The sequence below is a fragment of the Plecotus auritus genome, assembly GCF_963455305.1.
Source record: "Plecotus auritus genome assembly, chromosome: 3".
NCBI classification, from domain to species: domain Eukaryota; kingdom Metazoa; phylum Chordata; class Mammalia; order Chiroptera; family Vespertilionidae; genus Plecotus; species Plecotus auritus.
In genome coordinates this window covers 173880746-173903435 of record NC_137772.1, presented here as the reverse complement: position 1 = coordinate 173903435, position 22690 = coordinate 173880746, and the positions used below count along the sequence as shown (strand labels likewise).

At 48.1% G+C, this 22690-nt stretch overlaps 1 protein-coding gene across 2 annotated transcripts; it reads right to left on the bottom strand.

Annotated features, from left to right (window-relative positions):
* Window positions 1-81: 81 nt before the first annotated feature.
* On the bottom strand, window positions 82-15988 carry SPRYD3 (SPRY domain containing 3). 2 transcript variants are annotated; one of them, XR_013960142.1, is made up of 12 exons: window positions 15876-15988; window positions 14110-14256; window positions 12936-13011; window positions 12323-12447; window positions 11330-11465; window positions 10330-10515; window positions 3463-3612; window positions 2962-3019; window positions 1999-2118; window positions 1744-1916; window positions 1139-1404; window positions 82-293 (listed from the first exon to the last, which is right to left on the bottom strand). XR_013960142.1 is itself a non-coding variant. In XM_080660516.1 (11 exons), the coding sequence occupies exons 1-11, from the start codon at window positions 15950-15952 to the stop codon at window positions 1270-1272; spliced, it is 1383 nt and encodes a 460-aa protein (XP_080516642.1). In that variant the 5' UTR covers window positions 15953-15988; the 3' UTR covers window positions 82-1269. The 2 variants fall into 2 exon arrangements, 1 of the variants encoding a protein (XP_080516642.1); XM_080660516.1 differs by having other exon boundaries at window positions 82-1404.
* Window positions 15989-22690: the final 6702 nt, after the last annotated feature.

Sequence of the window (22690 nt, the reverse complement as noted above, 5' to 3'; positions counted from 1 at the left end):
AGTGAGCAAGCTGCCCTCGGCTGCCCCCACCTCAGCCCTGTCCCCAGCCCTATGTACTGGAAAGGACTCCTGTGTCCTGGCCATGCTGATAAATATGGAAACTCCATCTTTATTGGCTGTATAAACATCTCTGTCTGTACATACATTTCATACATCATAGTGCAGGGACCGAAGGGAGGGCCCACGGGGCAGCCCCAGCAGCACAACAGCTACTCCCCTTTCCCAAAGCCCTATCCGCTCTGTGCAAACCAAGGCCAACAGCTTCTGCTCCCGCTTCCTCCCAGGAGAAGTCACTGTATGGAGAGGGGGTCAGAGGTCAAGGGGCTAGGAGATGAGAGGTCTTGGTGGGGAAAGACACGCGTAAGTGCTAGAATCAAACACTGAAGCAAAATGGACAACTGGAACAGGCAGCAAGCAGGGGAGGAAGTGGGGAGGAGTTCAGCTGCCCTTGGGGACCCTCTGTGAGGGCATTGGAGTCCAGCCCTCTCTACCACAGGAGAGACATGCTCAGCCTGCATCCCAGGGATCTAGACACAAGGAGGCCACTGGTAGACGAAGGATGGCAAGGGGAAGATGGGAACAAAGGCCTCGGTCTCTGCCCCCCACCTGCAGCCCCTCTCTCACACCATTAAACACCCATTTATGTGTGTCCGGCTGGGGGAGTCGGAGACTGAGTCTCTGTGGAACTCTGGTGCCTGAACAGGTGGTGAGGGAGAAAGCGGTTCTCAGGAGAAAGGACAGAGACTCTAGGGACAGCAGTGAGTGGAAGGAGAGAGGGCCCCCTGGCCCAGCCAGGGGATGATAGCAGCAACTGATTCACATGATGAGGACAGGGAACAAAAAAGAAAAAATGCAAGAAGAAATACTGTGGGAAATAGGGGAGGGGCTGTCTGCTCCACCCTCTGCAGAGCCTCAGGCCCAAACAGCAGCTGAGGCAGGGTGCTCACTCCTCTCCACCCACATGCGCCAGTGGGGACAGTGGGACGTGAAGCCCCTGACCAAAGCAAGTGGGACTCACCGATATAACACTATATTTGGGTCTGCCCCCATCCAACCAGGGACTAGGGCCCAGGGACTGATGATAGGGGTGGCACCGGGTCAGAAATATGGGCACAGAAGGGCTTGGCAGGGGCCTAACCTGGTAGGGGCAGAGTGACGATACACCCTTGGGGCCTCAGGTAAAGAAATCCTCAGGGAAGTCAGGAACTGGGTACCTGGTCCTGTAAAGGGGCAGGAGAGAGAGAAGGGGCCAGTGTGTGAGAAAAGTCCCTAGCCACTCAAGGGGTGCAGGTCCACTTTGACTTTCTCGCCACAGCTCAGCATTCCGATGGTGGGGAAGAAGCCCCCAGCGGGTACAACAGCATCCTTCTTCCCGATGATCTTGCCATTCCGAGTAAAGAACACCTGGGGGTGCGGTGGGGAGAAGAATGGAGCAGGCAGCTCTGGCCTCTTCTCTGAGGATGTACCAGCTAGCTACACAGGACTGAACCCCACTCACTCCCAAATCCCAGCATCGCTCACGGAGAGACTTGGGGTGATGCAAGAAGTGACCACAAGAGGGCGTCCTAAGGCTGGAAACCAAGTCTCAGCAACAGCACTCCCAATGCCTCAGAACTGGAACACACCCACAGCAGGGCCAGACCTTCCCTCTTCCCTACCCTGGCTCCACTTTCTATTCCCAACAATACCAGCCCTTGCCCAGGCCCAAGAACCCTAGTCCAACCCGAAACCCTCCACACTCACCACCACCTTCTTGCCCTCATGCTCCTGCTCTATCTCTTCCCCATCTTCTTCCTCTTCCTCTTCCTCCTCTTCCTCTTCCCCTTCCTGGTGCAGGTACATAACATTCCGGACATTCCGGACGGCTCGGGCAGTCGGGGACAGGATCACTGTGTCACAACTGTCATCACTGTCACCTAGGAGACCAGAAAACCTGAGCTCCTGGAGTACTGCCCCCACCCTCCACCCGACCAGCCTGGTTGGCCCCACCCCACTCACCCTCACTGTCCAGAATGTAGTCCCGCGGGAACATGATCCCACAGCCCATAATGTCCCCTTTGTAACAGCGTGGCCCAAAGGGGTCCCCCACACCACTGCCATGGAAGATCTTCCCATCATCTGTTGGAGGGAGGGGAGAGCATACAGTGAAGGAGGGGTTGACACTCTACACCCCCCGCCCCAGCAGCCCCTGCTTGAAGTTGACATTTCCCTACCCATCTCTCTGACCCAAAGGAAGGGAGAAGACAGGTGAAACAAAGATGTAGAGACAGAAGTGGGAAGAGGGCTCCAGATTAAAAAATAGAAAGAACCCAGCCGGTGTGGCTCAGGGTTGAGCGTTGACCTATGAACCAGAAGGTCATGGTTCAATTCCCGGTCAGGGCACATGCCCAAGTAGTGGGCTTGATCCCCAGTAGGGGGTTTATAATGATTCTCTCTCGTCAATGATGTTTTTATCTCTCTCCCTCTCCCTTCCTCTCTGAAATCAATAAAAATATATTTAAAAATATAGAGAGAGAGATAATGAGGGCCCACTTCAAGAGCTAAGGGGGAGAGTCCTCAGGGAGCTGGTCAGAGAAGGGAGGGGAGCCAGGAATAGGGGTAGGTGGGACCAGGAACTCCCGGTTTGTTCTTTCTAAAGAAAGCCCCAAAGGAAATCAAGCTGACCAAAAAAAGAAAATGCAGAATCTGCAGGAAGGGCACAGAGGGAGCCAACTCAGAGGCCTGGAATGTCCAGTTTGGGCCCAGATCCCCGCCCTTGCTCTGCTCCCCAGGCTTTTAGGGCTTGGAGGAAAAACACAGATGAGGAGAAAGCAGCTTTGGAAGGAAAGCAGATGACAGCAGGGAAAAGCTCTCCAGCCAGATGCTGGAGGAGAGGCCACTTGTGAGGGGTCAGGAAAATGGATGTCCCTGAGTCTCTACATCTCCCACAACCCCAGCTTCCCCAGGGCAGCCCCTGCTCACCTGCATGATAAGCCACAGACCCTCTGCTCCAGCCAGGGTGCCTGTTCTTGGGATAATCCTGCACAAAAAAAGAAAAAAGAAAACCTGTGTACAAAGCACAGAAGAGGACAGGAGGGAGTAGCATCTGAACCTTCAGTCTTCTGGAATAGGCTACAAGCCAGACGGCTGCTCACCACCCCTGCAGCCTCACCCCTTCAAGCACTTGAGGTTGTAGGGGAAGCAGGGAAGGTAAGAAGGGTTCTTGGCTTTCCTGGCCTGGGCTGCAAGCTGTCCCCACCCCACACCCAGGGCTCAGTGTGTGTGATGCAGTCACAACACTCTCAGTCCTAGGTCACTTGGGGTCTGTACCTTTACATAGCAGACACACACAACCAGGCTCTGTCTCAGGTTAAGACCTGCCCTCTGCAACCTGGTCCCTAGATTTACCAAGATCCCCCAGACCCAACCCAAAAGCCCCAGAGCTGAGCAGCTCCACAGGCAAAAAGCAGCACTAGTGCCCACCTTCCGGGCCAGCCCCAAGGCGATGTAGCATTTCTCTCCAGGGTCTACGATCTCCACCTCGAAGTAGTGGCTCCGAGTGCTCAGTGGGTGCCGGGCCTGGGCCAGCCCTACATCAACGATGCTCTTGCCCTTGCCCAAGTACTCCAGCAGCTGCGGGGAAGAGTGGGGGAGGAGGATAAGGAGGCAGGCTCACACTGTCCTGGAAACCTGGTCCCAAGGCCATCTGGGGACCAGTTTCCTGTATCTGACAAAAAACCCTGGCTGAAAGGTAAAAGATCCTAGAGGTACAATGTGGGCCTTAGTGTTCTAGGCAGGCATGGGAGAACAGAGATGGGGTCAGGGTAGCAAAGATAGCAGCATGAGCGAGAAGGCTGAGCGCCTTGCAGAATGGTGCACATGCCTGCCTACTGAGCCTTGTTTTGGAGGAGATAGGGAGAGCAGCACAGCAATCCAGATGGCTGAGTGCTGGGAACCACACTAGGCTACATCATCACTTCCCTGAATAACCCTGCTGGGAAAGGTACACCCAGGGCCCCTGAACAAGAGAAAAGGTGAAGTGAAGACGAGGCTCTGAGGAGACCTGACCACTTTCATAGAGGGCCTAAGGGTGACAGGTAAGGTGCCAATGCCAGATGTTTACGGGAGGGGAGAGAAGCTCAGAAGCCAATTCCAACTGGGATGGAACTGAAATAATTTCTCAAGGTTTTTGTTTTACTTGACTTCAAACAGAGCTGTTCATAGCTGGGGTCAGGGAGGTGCAGAGGGGAGCCAGAGAATTCAGAAGGACAGCTCTACTCCTTCATTTAATGTGAGGAAGGAGAGCAGCAGAACAAAGCTGGGAAGGCAAGTTTTTCAGTTCCCAGCCCCTCGTGGCTCTTTGAAGCTGGAGCAAAGGTGTGGAGAGGGGACAGGAGGGGAGATGACTGAAGGGCTCTTGAGTCCACAATGGTCCTGCCTGGGCATGATGGGGTGGCAATCCCCAATCTGGGAGGATTTATTTATCAGTTGCCATGGTAATAACAGAACTATGACTCAACCCCATCCCCTCTTTCTCCCACCTTCAGCCTCACCTGGGATTCCTTAATCCCTTTTTAATTAGCCAAACTGCCCCTTAAGACTTTCTTCTACCTTCCCACCCTTCCAGCCCTGAAGAATACACATTCCCTGGGGACCTCCTTCACATATTCCTGGAAGCCTTGGGATGCTGGCCTCTCGCCCCACCAAAGAGCACCTGGCTGAACAGAAAAGGAATTATGCTCACCCACACCAACAGGGAAGCCTGTCTTTAGCACCCCCTTCAGAGAGGAAATAAAGGGACTTGGTCCCCTTCTCAGCTCTGGATTCCCAAAGCCCTGCCACCACAAGCACATCCTCCCTTCCTCACCAAAGAGAACTGGAAGCAGGGGTGGGGGGCGGGTGTCAGGGTAAAAGCCAGAGATGTACAGACCACCTAAATCAGCCGTGGGCAAACTACGGCCCGCGGGCCGGATCCGGCCCGTTCGGCTGTTCTATCCAGCCCGCAGAGCCGAAAAAGCAGAGGGTTCTCTTGCTCTCCCCTCCGCTCCTTTACTTTGAATTTATATTAGTTCACACAAACACTCCATCCATGCTTTTGTTCCGGCCCTCCGGTCCAGTTTAAGAACCATTGTGGCCCTCGAGTCAAAAAGTTTGCCCACCCCTGACTAAATCCACACCCAGGCCGACTCTTCTCTCCTTCCTGCAGCCAGGGCCTTACACTCCTAGCCCAGTCTTCTCCATACATTGCACTGCTTTGTTTCACCAGAGAGGGGTGCCTTGCATCACCTTCTGAACTTCTAGACACTAATTAAGACCTACACTCTTCAGATTCTGTTTATGGTCCTCTGCGTGTTCTCTGCTTGGCCTGGGTTCCTGCTCTGCACCTCTCCCCACAGCCAGAAGGGCTGTAGCTTGATGCACACTAACGAGCTTCCATCTCACCCAGTCTGAGCTGCCCCAAGACCACCCTCTCCACCCAGCATTGCAGAACTGGGTGGGAGACCCCACAGCTGCCCTTGACCCACTCCATCCAACTGGCCTCAGCGTAGGAAACAAAGTGTTCTCCACTTCCAGAGCCAAGAGACAGCGGATCCAGACCCTGATGCTTGGGAAAAACCCGCCCAGCCATTCCCTCTAGCTCATCCCTGAGAAGGGCAACACTGCAGATTCGTCTATGGATAGGGTGGGGACGCTTTTTTCAGCTAAAAGGCCAGGAAGATGAAACACGCTAACACGGGACTCTAAAGCCCACTTCCCACACCACAGAGCAGTTCAGGCAGACTGCTGATGGCCTGCAAGACTAGATCCCTGCACAATTTGCCCTCTTCAAGAGAGGAGCCACCCACCCCTCAGGTCAGAAGCCACCCAATTCATCTGGTCCTCTTGGATCCACTCACCTGCTCCTGGGCAAAGTCCCCCCAAGCTTTCCAGAACCTTCTCAGATAACTTAAGGGATGGAGTGAGGGGAAGTTTGGCCTCCCTGACCGATCCTTGCTTCAATCCACTCCTCCCCTCCTTAGACTAGGGCTATTAGGCACCTAGAGGAGAGTCTTAGTTGCTAGAAGCCTGATGCTGGTCCCTTAATCTGTGCCTCAGATGCCTCTTAGTTTGAAAGAGAATCAATCAGACCGGGGTTCATATCCTAATTCCTATTACTTACTGGCCACTAACCTTGAGCACTTCTTTAAGCCTAAGTTTCTTCATCAGTAAAATCAGGATACTACTATCTGCATCTCTAAAAATAGGTGAGAAGATGAAATTAAGTGTCAAGTGCTTAGCACAGAGCCTGACACTCAGTAGGTGATCAATACACATTTCTGCCTTTCCCTAAATCAGAAATGGGGGTTATACTGGAACAGGCCAACATATCAGTGCTCCCTAAACATTAATAATCACCCCAAAGCTATGGCAGACTGGAAATGCCAATCACAAATTAGAAAATGATCTTTCATCTCAGCCTTTACGTCCAACTGGAACAATCCCTTAGGCTCTCAGCACTAAGTACTGTTTCTCCAAGACAGATGACCACTTCCCAGATGACTCTGCCCCAGCTGACCAACTATCCTCCTCCCAGTGTTTCTCTTCAGACAGTGCCCAATCTGCAGGAATGTTCCTCTCTATGTCTTTGGTGGAGGTAGAGGGAACCCTTTCCTTGGGGCTCTCATACCCCCTGCCTCTTATGTGTCCCTCCAAACACAACCAAAGCCTTGAGAGGCCAAATAGGTGGACTCAGTGTCAGAGTGGCGGCTGCAGACCAGAGTGCAGACAGCCTACCTGCACTCCCCCCTCTCCTTGTACCAGTAGCACTTCTCAGCCTGTGCTCTCTCTCCTGCTGGTATCTGCCCTCCTCTTGCCAGCGGAAGCCCTAATCCCTCTTGACAGGAGCAACGAAAGGCTCAGTGCCCTGAGGGCCTAAAGGCAGCTGAAAACAGGAACCAAGAACATGCTCCCCACCAGCCAGCTCAGGCCCCAACACGGTCTCCTCCTGAGTTGGGGCCATGAAGGACCCCTGGGAGGGTGAGGCCTCATTCACCCCCCTTTGTGTACCAAAGCTGTTGCCCCGTCACTAAGGAGTTGTCAGAGGAGCTCTGACTAGAAAACAAAGACAAGAATGAGTCTAATCTCCAAGCTTTACTAACCGCCCCCCAATCCTCCACTCATTACCTTTTTGTGCAAGGCCTTGGGGCATGGGTGAGGTGAGGGGCAACACCCCCATTCCTGAGCAAGGCAGCAGCACCCTCAGAGTTCCAGGAAGGGGAACTCTTTAGGAGGGTAAACTGAGGCCACAGGAAGCAGGGGAAGAATTCCACTCAAGAAAGCCAGGTCTTGGCCGGTGTGGCTCAGTTGGTTAGGCATTGTCAGGAAATTGTCTGTGCATCAAAAGGTTGCTGGTTTGATTCCCAGTCAGGGTACATGCCCAGGTTCAATCCACAGTAGGGGGCGTGCTAGAGGCAGCTGCTTGATGTTTCACTCTCACATCAATGTCTCTCTCTCCCTCTCCCTTCCTCTCTCTTGAAAAATCAATAAAAAAATATTTTTTTAAAAAAATAAAGAGCCAGGTCTGACTCTTTATGGACACTCAGATTATGCAAACATGACTGAAAATTAACACCTGTTGAATCTAAGTAGTGGGTATATGAGTGTTCACTGCACTATTTTTTCAACTTTTCTGTATGTTTAAAATTTTCCATAATGAATGTTGGAGAGAAAAAGTCAGAAATTGAATTTGCTCTTCTCTATGGGAAGAACCAGTGAGAAGGGAGAAGAAAGGATGATTGAGATTCCAAAACTGAGAAAAAGGGCTAGGAATAAAAGAATTCCAAGGCAACCAAATAAACTCACCCAGGAGGGCCTTGGCTGAAGGACAAGAGAATCCCTGGGAAGTAGGAATTGAGGCCCAGGAACTCCAGATTCATTTTAGGAGAAGGGGGCAGGAGGAGGGGAGATGAGTAGCGACAAGAGAGCAGGCTTGGACAGAAGGTAACAGCACATATTAGACAGTGGAAAGGCAGTGACTAGGGGTCAAAGAATGAATATCTGGGCTTAGTTTTGTCACTAATTCACTTTTTTAAAAATTTAAATATATTTTTATTGATTTCAGAGATGAAGGGAGAGAGAGAGATAGAAACATCAATGGTGAGAGAGAATCATTGATCGGCTGCCTCCCGCACACCCCACACTGGAGATCGAGCCCACAACCAGGCATGTGCCCTGACTGGAATCGAACCGTGACCTCCTGGTTCATAGGTCGATGCTCAACCACTGAGCACACTGACCAGGTACTAATCCACTTTTTGACATTTGAACAAGTCTCTGCACTTCTCTGGGACTGTTTTTTCATCAACAGCATAACATATTTGGGAATGTGTGGCTGTCACAATGTCCAGAGGCAGAGATGCTAAGCATCCCATCCATCAAGGAACTGTCTCACCTAATATGCCCATAGCCTTCATACTAAGAAACCCTGGACTAGGTGGCACCAAAGCCTCTCCCAAATCTTTATGGTTCTAAAGGGTGCTCTCCTGGGAACATCACCCAGGGCAGGATAAACAAGCTTCAACACAGCAAAGGTCTGAGATCCCAGGTAAGGGCTCCCTACAGAGGGGAATGATAAACAGGAAAGGCAAAGAGGAGAAAGAGCCGTGCTGAACATAGAAATAGAAGGCACAGGCATGGTTCAAATGACCTCTCCTAGGCTCCTCTAGACTGACACAACTCTGAATGCTGGATCAGATATTCAGTGCATGACCACAAAAGGGAGGGGATCAACAGACAAGTGGATGGGAGGCCTAGGGGATGGAAGAAACTGGGTAAGTCCCCCTTATTAGAAAGATGGGGCAGCTGGCAAGACTACAATAAAGGCACATTTCCTTCAGGAGGCGCATGCCCAATCTGCTCCAGAGGAGCAAGTGTTCAGGGAGTAGTGTGCCCTCCCTGCTAGCTGTTAGAAGCTGGAGTGAGGGTCTGAAAAAAGAGCCAAACGTAACGGCTTATGTCTAAGAAAGAAAAAAATTCTTCAATGCATGGCCTGACAGTGTTGGGGGAAGGGCAGAGAGGAATGAAGGCTATTTATAAATGTCTACAGGATTCTGCATCAATTAGAAAAGATTGCCTGGCAGGAGCCGGGAGCAGAGTGGGGACAGGTCCAGGCAGGGAAAGGATGCCAGGAAAACACTCCTGAGGAGAGGTCAGGGACGAGAGCGGGAACACAGCCCTGGCTCAGTCCCAAGTTCAGCTCTGTAGATGTTGTCAAAATGATGGTGGAAGTGGAAAAGAAAGAGAAAAAGGCCTAGGAGTGGGCATCGGAGGCCTCCTGGCTCACAGCACTGCAGTCCTTGGGCCCTAGTGTCAGAAGGGGGTGCAGAGTGTCCGAAGCAGCAGGACGACACACTTTCTGCCATTTTCCTTGAGTTTAACTCACCTTGATCTCCAGAAGGGCGGGAGGGGGGCCTTGCTCATAATCCCCTCCCATCCCCCCACCCTCACCCCCACTGTTTCTGTTTTGCTATCAAAGGCTGATTTGAAAACAGCCTGAGTTGGGGTGAGAAGGCCAGAGGATGGAGAAAGGTTGAGCTGGGAGCAAGGGGGCAGCAGAGGGACAATGCAAAGTGGGAGGTCTGAGCAGTCCACTGGAGACCAGGGCCAGACCCCGACTCAGCATCCATTCACTCCCAACCTAGCATGAGGTACAGAGAGTAGATGTGAAGTTGCATACACGTCCCAACAAAATTTAAAATCCAGGAAAAGACTAAAGCAGGCATGCAAGATGAATAAAAAAGCAAGCTGTGCATTGTCAAGGATTCTCACGGACCTTCCTATGACTCTAGTCTCATCCTCTATAAAATGTAGAGGGAATACAGAAGAGATTGACATTGACGCTTACTCAAAATGAGCACAAAGAACCTTTCCACATGAGCAAGACTTGTGACCACATGTGCCCCACAGCAATGAATGGAAAGCCTGGGGAGCTAAGCTGTGATCAAGCCCAATGGGGGATCCAGGCATCCTGCCTCCCAATCAGCCCCAGCCTCTCAAAGGCAGGTGTGCAGGGCAACAGGGCTCACCAGGTGCCGAAGGAACCAAAGAAGACAAAGGAGAACTACTACTTGTTCCAAGAGTAAAGCTCTCAAATGAAGGGGATGGGAAGAAAGCGAATCAGTGCTAAGAAGAAAACAGATTAAAAAAAGTCATGTCAAGACTCCCCCAGGCTATCCTGCCAAAATTCCCATTTTCCAAAACCTTACAAAAGACACTGTCCTCACCCCCAATTCTAAGCAATTCAGACCTGCTTCTGTGGCCCACAGGTGTCTTGCCCAGCCCTCCCGCCCACCCCCACCATCCCTTACTTACAGTTCCACAGACTCTGACATCATGCAGCCGGCCCCATTCGTCCTCATAACTGTCCACCATCATGACACTGTCATCCTCACGGCCCAGCTCAGCATTGAGGTGCAGTCGTACCTCCTCACCCAGGGAGTGCATGCCCACTGCTGGGAACAGCCCGTCTGGGGACATGGGCATGATGGTGGAGCCCACCTGCAATGGGGGAGGGAGGGAGCTGCCATCGGGCTCACTTTTGCATAGCTCATCTAATTCTCACAGGCTACTTTTGAGATGATGCAAAAAATAATTATCACATATGCTGACAGACAGAAAAACAGAGGTGTCGAAAAAAACTTAAAGCTGCTAAGTACTCCTAGCCGAGCAAGGTTTGCACAGAGCTAGAAGGCAAACACAAGGCTTTCAATTTGCTGCCAAATATGTTTGGTATGAGTGCGTGTGCACTGAGGCAGGAAAGTGCTGAGGCCTAGGTGCTGAGGGAGTAGGACTTCTCAACCTAGGACTGAGGAAGCAATTTTCCCAGGGTTGGGTATAGAGCTGGTGGCTCTCTCTGCTGTGTGCTCTTATCCCATCTCTTCCCTCCTTCTAGTCTCTCTCTGAAGAAGAAACGGAAGGAGAAGTGAAACAAAGAAAATAAACACAGAAAGGACATATCCTCGAAAGTATTCAAGTCAAAAAACCAAAGAGGAGCTCGAACTTACGTAGCCAGGCCATAATCTTCTCTTCTTTTTTCCTGCTCAAAACCCTCCCCCAATTCTGTCCCCCACAATTTCTGCTCATCCTCCATGGCACTAACTGCCCCTCTCCATCTTTCATCTTGGTAATGGCCTAGCTTCACCTGGGCAGGGAAGTGTCTTCTCCTACATGCAGGAGACGTCAGGAGAACCTGAGGCTGGACTGAAGGAGATGGGAACTGAGCAAGCGCCAGCCAGCAGACTCTTCCTTATCACTCCCACAAATTCTTACACAGCTTCAAACTACTTAAAACCAACTTGGGATTGCCACTTACCCGCTTCCCATTTTTGGTGAAGAAGATCTGAGCAGTCTGTACATCAAAGGACACAGGTTCAATACCGCAGCCAATCCGGTCCCCGGAGTTGCACTTTGACCCAAACTGGCGGCCCTTGGCTCGGCCATTATACAGCCTGTGGACAGAACAGCGCAGACAAAGGGCCTGAGCTGAGCCTCCCAACTTCTTCCCAGTGCCAATAACATCTACCTATGTCCCAGCACAAGTTCCACCCTTCCTCTAAGTTTACAAACCTCCCAGAGTAGCCATTAGGCCATCTTCCTGTCCTGATCAGAAAAGTCTATGAAAATACCCCAAGATAAGTGAAGGAAAGGCAAAAGCCACTCTGAGGTAGTCCTTTATATCTAAGACTAGTGGTCCAGTACACAAAATTTGTGCACATTAAAAGGGAATTAATTAGAAGAAATATTTTAATATTGCTATTGGCTCTTTTTCTATAATAGAAGGATCAGAGATAAAAGAAAATTAGCAAAATGTATATGAAAATCTCCCTCCTGTCAGAGTCATGGGACCTAGAGTCAAGTCCCTGCCCACCTGCACATGCTTCGAAAATGCAGGAGACCCAGACTCAGCCGGCCTCACCCCCATTGGGTGAGACCCAGACCCAGCCAGCCCCACCCTTGTCAAGCCCCTCCGGGCAGGGGACGCAGCCTCAGGTCCCCCGGCCTGGCACTGGGTGGGGCAGTCTCAGGTCCCCCGTCAAGCCCCGCCAGGCAGGGGGTGCAGCCTCAGGTCCCCAGGTCCGGAGCCAGGTGGGGGGGCACAGCCTCAGGTCCCCTGTCAAGACCCCCTGGGTGGGGGGCGCAGCCTCGGGTCCCCCAGCGCAGCCTCAGGTCCCCCAGCTCAGCCTCAGGTCCCCTGGCCCCAGCACGAGGGCTCAAGGGTGTGATGACTATTTGCATATTAGCTCTTTATTATATAGGATTCCCGAATCCATAGGAAGGAGGTTAGGTTCCGCAGGAGGAAACTCACTTGCCATCATCAGCATGGTAGGCTACAGAGTCAGGCAACCAGCCAGGCTGGTGATCCAAACTGTAGTACTGAGGGACCAGCCCCACAGCAATGGTGCCTCGGACACCACTGTCCACAATAGACACCTGGAGGGAGGAGAGCAGGGCAGTTAGCACAGATGGGAAATGGGAACTGCTGCTGGTGTGGGGAAGGGAGGCTAGACATCAAAGGGGACTGAGGCTCAAAGAGACAACAGACATGGGAATCAGAGAAAAAGACAGGGCACTCAGAGGGGGAACTGGGAGAGTGGGGGCCTACTTTACCCCCCACTTAGAAAATAATTTCCAATTAATGGGTAGGACTGGACGTAGATGCTGGGCTTGGGGTAATGGGTGGGAAAGGACATGGGTCAAAGTCTACTTAGATGCGGGGCAGGAGAGCAAAGGGATGGCGTGACAGGACTCCAGGGCACCTATCTCTCAGATTAGGCACCATGCTATCCTGTGCCCTTTTCCCAGGCAACAGGCCAACAGTACAGCTCTGATAGAAAATGAAAAGGCCCAGACTGTGAATCTAGTAAAAAAAAAAAAAAAGGTTCTTGGAGCTTAACGATCTCACCCCCTGCTCTTCCCACCTCAAAATAATTGCTGTCCTTGGTCAAGGGTCGAGAAGCCACATAGCAGCCAACTTCACCGGAGTTTCCATGGTAACTGAGGAGGAATGAGTGGGAAGTTCCATTAGCAACCTAGCCCAGGAGTTGGGGGAAGGGCCTCATCTCCAGCCCCGACCCTGCGAAGGCCAGCGCAGAGGAGAATCCACTAGGCCACACTTTAGGACATCGGCACAGACACCATAACAAGATACTTGAGGTCCTCCCGCTGCCTCCAATCAGGGTCCAGGCTTGACCAACGCAAGCCTGGTTTCTTCATTTCCAGGAAGGAAAGAAAGCAGAGCCTCCCTTAGTTGCCTACTAGGGGTCTCACAACTCTGTCTAACCTCAATCCCTCCTGCTGCAGCTTCGGCCCTTTTCCTCTGGCTCTGTCCTCCATGGAGCTGGAGAACGGCTGGTCTCTATCCTCTGGACCATAGCCCTTCATAGATTGGAAGACAGTTATTCAGTCCCCACTCCTCACCTTTCTTGTTTCCAGGTTAAATAGCACTACTTTCTTCCCCCTTCAGTGACAACTTTGTGAGTTAGGCTCAAAAGGAGTCAGGGAAGGGGTATAAGCCAGAAAAGAGAGAAAATAAACACAATCCAAAGGGTTGTAAGGCGGTGAGCAGGATTCATTACAGAACTGTCCTTCCCCTAACAGGAACTCCACTGCCTTTGAAATGGTCACTCTTCACCTAAGGCAGTGGTCGGCAAACTCATTAGTCAACAGAGCGGCAAACTGCGGCTCGCGAGCAGGAGGAAACTCACTGCTCGTGAGCCGCAGTTTGCCAACCATTGACCTAAGGCAACGAGACACAGGAAGGAGACCCCTGGCATCCTCTCAACCATCCTCTTCTCCCCACCCACAAGTCTGTTCTCTGCACAAGAAGGATGACCTCATTCTTGGGCGCTTGGGCAACTCCTGAGACCCCCAGCAGCCTCCTGTCTCTCACATGACTGCTTCCAATGAGACAAGGAGAGAGACCCAGAGTCACAGACAGAAGAAAGTGCAGGGGGAAGCAGCACACATGGCTCCACGGTCAACAGCATTCTCCTCCCCGGGCAGTATAGACAGTCCGCTGCCTCAAAAAAAGCCCGTTTTCATCTCTAAGATCTGGCACAAGAAGGAAAATGTGGAAAACTCCCCTAAACTCACCTCAAAGTGTCTCCATCTACAAGAATGTGCTTAAACCTCTCCTGATACCGGAATGCTCGGACCTCCCGAATCTCCCGGATCCGCCGACGCCAATTCAGAAACCGGTAGTGCAGATTGAGGTCATCCATCTTGTTCATGAGAACAAACCTGTGGGTGGGGAGAAAGGGTTGAGAAAGAAGCAGGTCCCTTTGCAAAGCATCTCAGCCTGTTTTACCAGAAATGTGGTGAGGGCGCAGGACTGGAAGCCAGTTGCCCAGATTGACCTCAACAATCTCCGTCCTCATTCTTTCATTCAACAAACATTTTACAGCCCTAACCAGTTTGGCTCAGTGGATAGAGCATCGGCTTGCAGACTGAAGGGTCCCAGGTTCGATTCCGGTCAAGGGCTTGTACCTTGGTTGTTGGCACATCCCCAGGAGGGGGTGTGCAGGAGGCAGCTGATCAATGTTTCTCTCTCATCTATGTTTCTAACTCTCTATCCCTCTCCCTTCCTCTCTGTAAAAAAATCAATAAAATACATTTTTAAAAAATTTACAGTTCTAGGGGCTACAGACACGCTCTGAACGAGATGGAGGGGATTCCTGCTCTAATAGGGCTTCCATTCTAGTGTAAGGAGGCATGCCAGACGATAAGCAGATGTAACCATGTTAGACACTGGAGGAAGAAGCAGAGTGAGGGGATCAAGAACATGGGGTGACCTCTGTCTAAAGATGGCCTCTCTCTGAGGAGGTGACATTAGAGTTGAGATGAGAAGGAGCCAGGCATGTAACAAGTCCAAGAAAGGGCATTCCAGGCACAGGGGACAGCCAGGACACAGGTCCTGGGGTAGAAGGGAGCTGGCCTGCAAGAGAAATAAAAGGCCAGGGTGGCTGGTGTATAAGAAACAGGAAAGATAACACAAGAGGGGAACGAGAAGGCAGGGTCCAGATCAAGGCCCTAGAGACCATAGTGAGGAGTTTGTATTTTATTCCAAGTGTGATGGGAAACCTGTGGAGGGTTTTAAGCAAGGAAATGATACAAACTTAAGGTTTGTCAGGTCTTAAAGATCATTCAGGCTGTTGTGGAAGAACTGACCAAAAGAGGAACGGGAGTGGTGAACAATGAATGACGAGGTTGTGGCACCAGTTCAGATGAGAGAAGGCATCCACTCAGATGGCAGCAGAGAAGATGGAGAGGAGTAGAATGATCTGGGTGTTTGAACCACCAATGGTGCTAACATATGAGTGAGTGAATGAATGAATGAATGAATGAATGAATGAATGAATGAATTTTTCCTGGAAGCCAAAAGTGAGAAAAGGGTGAGGTACTTTTCCTATTCCCCAAACCCTGAGACAGGGGTCCCCTCAGGCCTGACAGTGCTTTGCACACAGTAGGTGCTTAGTAAGGGTAGGCCCAGAAGGGTAAGCACCTGCGGGCAGCCTGTGACTGTCCTCCCTCGGCCAGGGCTGATCCGAGGTAGTACCGGCGCCCCAGACCTTGGGGCATCTGCTTCCCCAGAGCCCCACAGCCATGGTACCGGCAAGTGGCGGCAGCACCAGCCCCGCCTCCACCCGCACGGCCCGGTCACTTAGATGAGACCCGAGGGCACCGCAGCCAGCCTGTCAGTGTGACGACGCCCAGTCTCCCCAAGCCTGGCACGGGGCGAGGGTCCTGACGGGGTAAGCCTCCAGGCAAGAGTGCCAGGCGCCGCCCTTGACTCCCGCCTCCCGCCCCAGGCCTGGGGGAGACCCGGGATCTCTGGGACCCCGCCCCCGATCCCCGCCTACCGGGGCCGCCGCGTCCTCCTCATCCATAGGCCTCTCAGCTCGCACTCTAGCTCTTCGGCCGCCGCCACCACACACATCCGGGTCCCCGCCCTACCTACTCCCTAAGACCCGCCTTTCACTACTATCCTAGACCAATCCGAAACGACCTAGGACGACAGGCACCTACAAGAGCCAATAGGAGCGTGCAATCAGGGTCGGGCGCGGCCCGGTGAACCGGTACCTAGCGCTGGGTGGGGTTGGCAAACCGGGGTGTCGGGGAGTGGGAGGCGGCGACGTGGCGGCGCGCGCGCAGCGCTGAGCGGTGTGGGCGCTGACGGGGCGATAGCAGGATGGCTCCCGGGCTGACGGAGAAGGTAGAAGCGCACAAATACTTGCTAGTGTTTCCTGAGCCATGGTCTGCACAAGATGTGATGCTAAAAGCTTTGCGGGGATTCCTTTTAATATACTCTATCATCTTATGAGATGAATCTTATTACTATCTCTTTTTTTGTAAATGAAGAGCCTGAAGCGGGCCTCCATAGTTCGTGGGCTTAATGTAACTATGCTTTATAGTCTCCTGAGCTCTACTATTACCTGCATTATATTCTTCCGAGCTCCATTTCTTGTAACCTTTTGCTCACTATGGGACATTCCATTCCAGGAGAGAATTTCGAATGCAAAAAGCACAGTGGCATGAAACTTCGGAATGTCCAAACAGTTGGAATGTCAGGAACAAAGGAGTCTGGTGTGATAAGAAAGTGAGGTTGGAGTCATAATGTGAAGAGAAGAAGGATACAAACATTTATTGAGTACCTACTAAAGGGTGTTATTGCCATTATGAGGAGGACTTCCTTGATTTCCTCCCATCACCAAATCCCTTTTCCAAATAGGAAGGTTTTCCCCCTCTGTATTTTCATTCTATCTTGTTTGCACCTCATTTATAGCACTTATTACAATCATACTTATATTATTAAAGTCACCTCTGTGTGTAGACCTGTCTCTGCTAGCCTCTTCAGACTCTGGGGTTTATCCTATTCTTATAAATAGATACTCCACAAATGTTGAATGAAACAGAAGCCATCATCATCTCTTACACCATAAACAGTGACCACTGGCATGCTGGAAATAGGTGTTGATGAAAAATTGAGAACCTAGGTTAGAGCCCCAATTCTCTGACGGAAAGATCAAGATCTTGGTGTTCTTATTAAAAAGTATTGAAACGTGTTCTTTTAGCTCCCTTCCAGCCCCTGAGTTACATAGTTCTGGATAGTTTTTCTCCTTAACTTGTCACCAGTTCCTTCTGTTTCCTTCATTTCTTCTCTTCCACCCCTCCTTCTGAGCTATGAAAATACTCCAAGTGTCAACTCAGCTCTTTCCAAAGTCAGCTAAAGCATGACCAGCCAGGCAGCTCCCAGAGTCATATCCATGGTCACAACTGGGTCTCCTGACTCCCTCAAGAAACGAGCTAGCTAGGGCCTGAGATGGAGAGAGATGGCTGGCAGAAGGTGTTTCTGAACTGATGGTTGGTGATTCTACACGGGATTTCCTCATCTTCAGGTGCCAAATGGGGCTGGCCTTTTTGGTGAATCCTCAATCTGTTGACATTCTCAGAACCTAATTGATAATTTGTACTTGATATCTAAATATATTTGGTTAAACAGCTTTATTGAGGTATAATTGACATATAATAGACCATACATATTTAAGGCATATCATTCGATAACTTTTGTATATATCCATGAAAATATCACCACAATCAAGATAGTGAACATTCCATCACTACCAAAAGTGTACTCATGCTCCTTTATAATCCCTCCTTTTCATCTGCAGGAAACTACTAATCTGCTTTTGTCATTATTTTAGTTTGCCTTTTCTAGAATTTTGTATAAATGGAATCTTACAGTATATGCTCTTGGGGAAGGTCTGGCTTCTTTTATTCAGCATAATTCTTTTGGGATTTGTTTATGTTATTGCATATATGAATAGTTCATTCTATTTTATTGCTGAGTAGTATGCCATTGTATGAATATACCACAATTTATCATTCACTTATTAATGGACATTTGGTTGTTTCCAGTTTGGGACAATATTACAAACTAGAGGCCCCATGCATGAATTTGTGCACAGGTGGGGTCCCTCGGCCTGGCCGGTGACCGGGGCGATCAGGGCCATCTTGCCCAGTCCTGATAGGGGCCGGCCAGCTGCGGGGAGGGACCATGGGAGGTTGACTGGCCGAGGGAGGTTGGCTGTGGGAGCATACTGACCACCAGGGGGCAGCTCCTGCATTGAGTGTCTGCCCTCTGGTGGTCAGTGCATGTCATAGTGACCGGTCAACCCATCGTTCAGTCGACAAGTTGTAACGGTCACTTAGGCTTTTATATATATAGATAAGGCTGCATTCATGTTTGTATGGACATATATTTCATTTTCTCTTGAGTAGATACTTAGGCGTAAATGGCTGGATTACAAGGTAGATGTATACTTAACAATATATATATATATATATATATATATATACACACACACACACACACACACACACACACACACACAGAGAGAGAGAGAGAGAGAGAGAGATTTCAGAGAGGAAGGGAGGGGGAGAGAGAGATAGAAACATCAATGATGAGAGGGAATCATTGATCGGCTGCCTCTGCATGCCCCCAACTTGGCCATGTGCAACCTGGCCATGTGCCCTTGACCAGAATTGAACCTGGAACCCTTCAGTCTGCAGGCCGACACTCTATCCACTGAGCCAAACCAGTGAGGGCATTGTCTATCATTCCTTTAGATTTTAGCCACCCTAATAGGTTTGTAGTGGTATTTTGTTGTAGTTTCAATTTGCATTTCCATAATGACTGATGGTATTGAGCATCTTTTTCACATGCTTATTTGCTACCCATATATCTTCTTTGGTGAAGTGTACAAATCATTTGCCCATTTTTAAAAATTGAGGGTTTTTTTCTTCATATTACATTTTGAAAGTTTTTTTTATATATTCTGAATTTAAATCCTTTATCAGATACATAATTTACAAATAGTTTCTTCCAGTCTGTGGCTGTCTTCTCATTCTATTAACAGTGTCTTTCAAAGAGCAGTTCTTAATCATGAAGATGTCTAATTTATCAAGTTTTAACTTATGAATCATGCTTTTGGTGTCCTATTTAAGAAATCTTTGCCTAGTCCAAGATCACAAAGATATTCTATGTTTCTTCTAGCAGTTTTATGGTTTTTAGGTTTTGCATTTAAGCTATAATTCATTAAATTATTTTTATTTTGAAACAATTTTATATTTGTAAATATTTATAAAAATAGTACATGGAATTCCATATGTCTTTCACCCAATTTCCTCTAATGTTCACATCTTATATAACCATAGTACAATCATTAAAACCAGGATATTAACATTGGTACAATACTGTTAAGTAATTTACAGACCTTATTCAAACATCACCAATTATTCCACTAATATCTTTTTTCTTGTACCAAATCTAATCCAGGATCCCACATTGTCTTCTTAGTCTTCTTAGCCTGGGACAGTGATTCAGTATTTCCTGAAGAGTATATGCCAATTATTTGGTATAATGTCCAATCAGTTTCATTTTATCTGATTGCTCATTATTAGATTGAGGTTATGTATTAACAACTTTATTGAGATATATGATTCATTTTGTATTAGTTTTTGTATATGGTGTGAGATAGGGATCAAAGTTTATTTTTTCCCTATGGATATCCAATTGTCCCAGCAGCATTTGTTAAAAAGACTATCCTTTCTCTACTGAATTGCCTTTACACCTTTGTAAAAAATCAATTGAGCAAGTAAAAAAAAATTTTAAGAAAATGATAAAAAGTCAATTGACCGTATATATGTGAATATATTTCTAGACTCTCTATTTTATTCCACTGTTCTATCTTTATGTTTTGATTACTAGAGCTTTATAATAAGTCTTGAAATCAGGTAATGTAAGTCCTCCAATTTTTTTCTTTTTCTTTTTTTTTTACATTTTTTTAAATTCTCACTGGAGGATATGTTTTTATTGATTTTAGAGAAAAGGGGAGGGAGGGAGAGAGAGAGAGAGAGAGAGAGAGAGAGAAACATCAATGTGAGAGTGAAACATTGGTCAGCTGCTTTCTGCATACCCTTTACCAAGGATCAAACCTGAAACCTAGACTTGGGCCCTGATCAGGATCGAACTGCAACATTTTTTTTTTTTTAAATGTACAGGACAATGCTCCAATCAACAACCCGCCAGGGCTTATTTTTTCTTTTTATTTTTTATAAATATATTTTATTGATTTTTTACAGAGAGGAAGAGAGAGAGAGTTAGAAACATTGATGAGAGAGAAACATCGATCAGCTGCCTCCTGCACACTCCCCACTGGGGATGTGCCTGCAACCAAGGTACATGCCCTTGACCGGAATTGAACCTGGGACCCTTCAGTCCGCAGGCCGACACTCTATCCACTGAGCCAAACCGGTTAGGTCTTGTTTTTCTTTTTTAAAGTTGGTTTGAGCTATTCCAGATCGGATCCTTTGTATTTCCATATGAAAAAATCAGCTTGCCACCCTGGCAGGAATGGCTCAGTTGTCTGGATCTCATCTGTTCACAGAAAGATGGCCTCTTCAATTCCGGATTCCCAGGCATATGCTGGGACTGTGGGCTCCATACTTGGTGGGTGTCGTGCTGGAGGCAGCTGATTGATGCTTCACTGTCACATCAATGTTTCTCTCTCTCTCCTTCTGTCTCTGAAAATGAATTTTTAAAAATCTTTAAAGTAAATAAATAGAAAGACTAAATTTGTTTGTCATCACGAGCTTTCATTGTATCTCACTGTGAATTTGTGGCAGCACTTTTTTTAAAAATCACCTTGCCAATTTTTACCAAAAAAAAAAAAAAAAAAAAAAAAAAAAAAGTTCTCTGGGAGTCCCCTTCCCCCCGGGATTTTAATTTGCCAATTTTGGGAGAACTGACATTTTAACAATATGCAGTCTTCAAATCCACAAACATGTTATATCTATTTATTTGTTTTCTTTAATTTATCTCAGAAATGTTCTATAGTTTTCACTGTGCAAATCCTTTGTCAGATTTACCCTCTAAGTATTCCATATTTTTATACAATTTTAAATGTTCTTTTTAATATTAATGTCCAATTGTTCATTGCTAATATACAGAAATATAATTTATTGCATACATTAATTTTGCATATATTTGATTTTTTAATCCTCACCCGAGGATATGTTTTCATTGATTTTAGAGAGTGGGGGGAGAAATGTCGATGTGAGAGAGAAACATGGATCAGTTGCCTCCTGTACATGCTCCAAGCAGTGATTGAACCTGCAACCTAGGTATGTGCCCTGACTGGGAATCGAACCCACAACCTTTTGGGGCTAGGGGACGATGAGCCACCCAGCCAGGGCTATATTTGATTTTGATGTATGAGATTTAGTTGCTGTTTCCCTAAGCTTACTCTGATTGTCCAGTATTAAATTCTAGACTCTCAGGACAAAATTTTAGGGAGGAAAAAAGAAATATTTATTATAACCAATGTTTTATTACAGGCTATGGGAGGGCACAGCGGGCCTGCCCAGACCCCAAAGAGCCCCAGGTTGCCTTTGGAAAGAGCCCAGTCTTAGGCTTGTGGTATTCTCACAGCTCAAGAAGCTGAAGAAGAGGTCTAGTCTTTGCGTGACTTGCCAGAGATCTTTTATCTATCATTTTATTATTTTCTAACTTCCTTCCTTTTTCAGTCTGTGCTGATTATCATAATATACTTCTTGTGATTATTCTTACTCCACTCGAAATACAAGAGAACCCTTCCTTTTATTTATCTTAAAACATGTGGTTTGAATATTTAGAGAATTTAGGGTGGGGGGAGTCTGTATTTAACTTAGCCAAACTCTTTTTTTTTTTTTTTAACTTAGCCAAACTCTTAATGTTTTTCTACATCATGAAAGTTTTTGTGTTAAAGTGAAAAGAGCATTGAACTTGGAATCCAGTGGATCTCACCACCCAGCTGTGTGAGCTTTGGCAAGATATTTAACTTCTCTGAATATGTCTTCTTATCTGGATATCCTAATGAAACATTGTGAAAATTATGCAAAAAATAAATAAGCATTTATTGAACTTGAGTTGAAGCTGAATATTTCTGCCTCTTCTTCATATTGGAGAGCCCTCATCTGTTTGTTTAATTCTCAAAGGCTGGTATCCCACCTTACTGAGACATAGCCTTTCTCTGGATCTTTTCTAGTCCAATGAGGCCTTCCAAAGCACAGACTTTCAGCTATCGACACAACAGGTTTGAACCAGGGTAGGATCATTCATTCAACAAATACTGAGTACCTTGGTGTGTGCCAGGAACTGAATTAGACACTTCATTCATTCATTACCAAAAAAAAAAAAAAAAAAAATTGAGTGCCTACCATGTATGTTACATGAATTATCCCTAACACTCATAACAATTCTGCAAAGTAGGTATTGCAACTTCCATTGTACAGAGGGGAAGAGGTATTTTGAAGAGACAAATGATAAACAGCCATGTGTTTGTTAAAGACAGGTGCTGCTGCCTCTGCTTAGACCCTTCCCCTAGTCCCCTCCCTCACAAACTTCTACTCCTCTTAATAATCAATTAAAACATCACCTCCTCTGTGAAGCCTTCTTTGATTTTTCAGGCAAACTTAAGTTCTTCTACCTCTCTGTTCACTTGGCCTTTGATCCTTCTTATCCTTACACTAGAGGCCTGGTGCACAAAATTCATGCACAGGTAGGGTCCCTGGGCCTGGCTGGCAATCAAGGCCCATCAGGGCCTTCCAGCTGCAAGCCGGAGCCTTCCTTCATTCT

What these genes read in the sequence shown, in the direction of transcription:
- SPRYD3 (XM_080660516.1), bottom strand. Translation starts at nt 15,952, where the DNA reads ATGTGTGTGGTGGCGGCGGCCGAAGAGCTAGAGTGCGAGCTGAGAGGC. An exon ending in AGGACAGCAATTATTTTGAG is followed by an intron (nt 12,448 to 12,935) that starts GTGGGAAGAGCA and finishes TCCTCCCTCCAG; the next exon opens with GTGTCTATTGTGGACAGTGG. An exon ending in CCTTGGGGCTGGCCCGGAAG is followed by an intron (nt 3,020 to 3,462) that starts GTGGGCACTAGT and finishes TTTTTTGTGCAG; the next exon opens with GATTATCCCAAGAACAGGCA.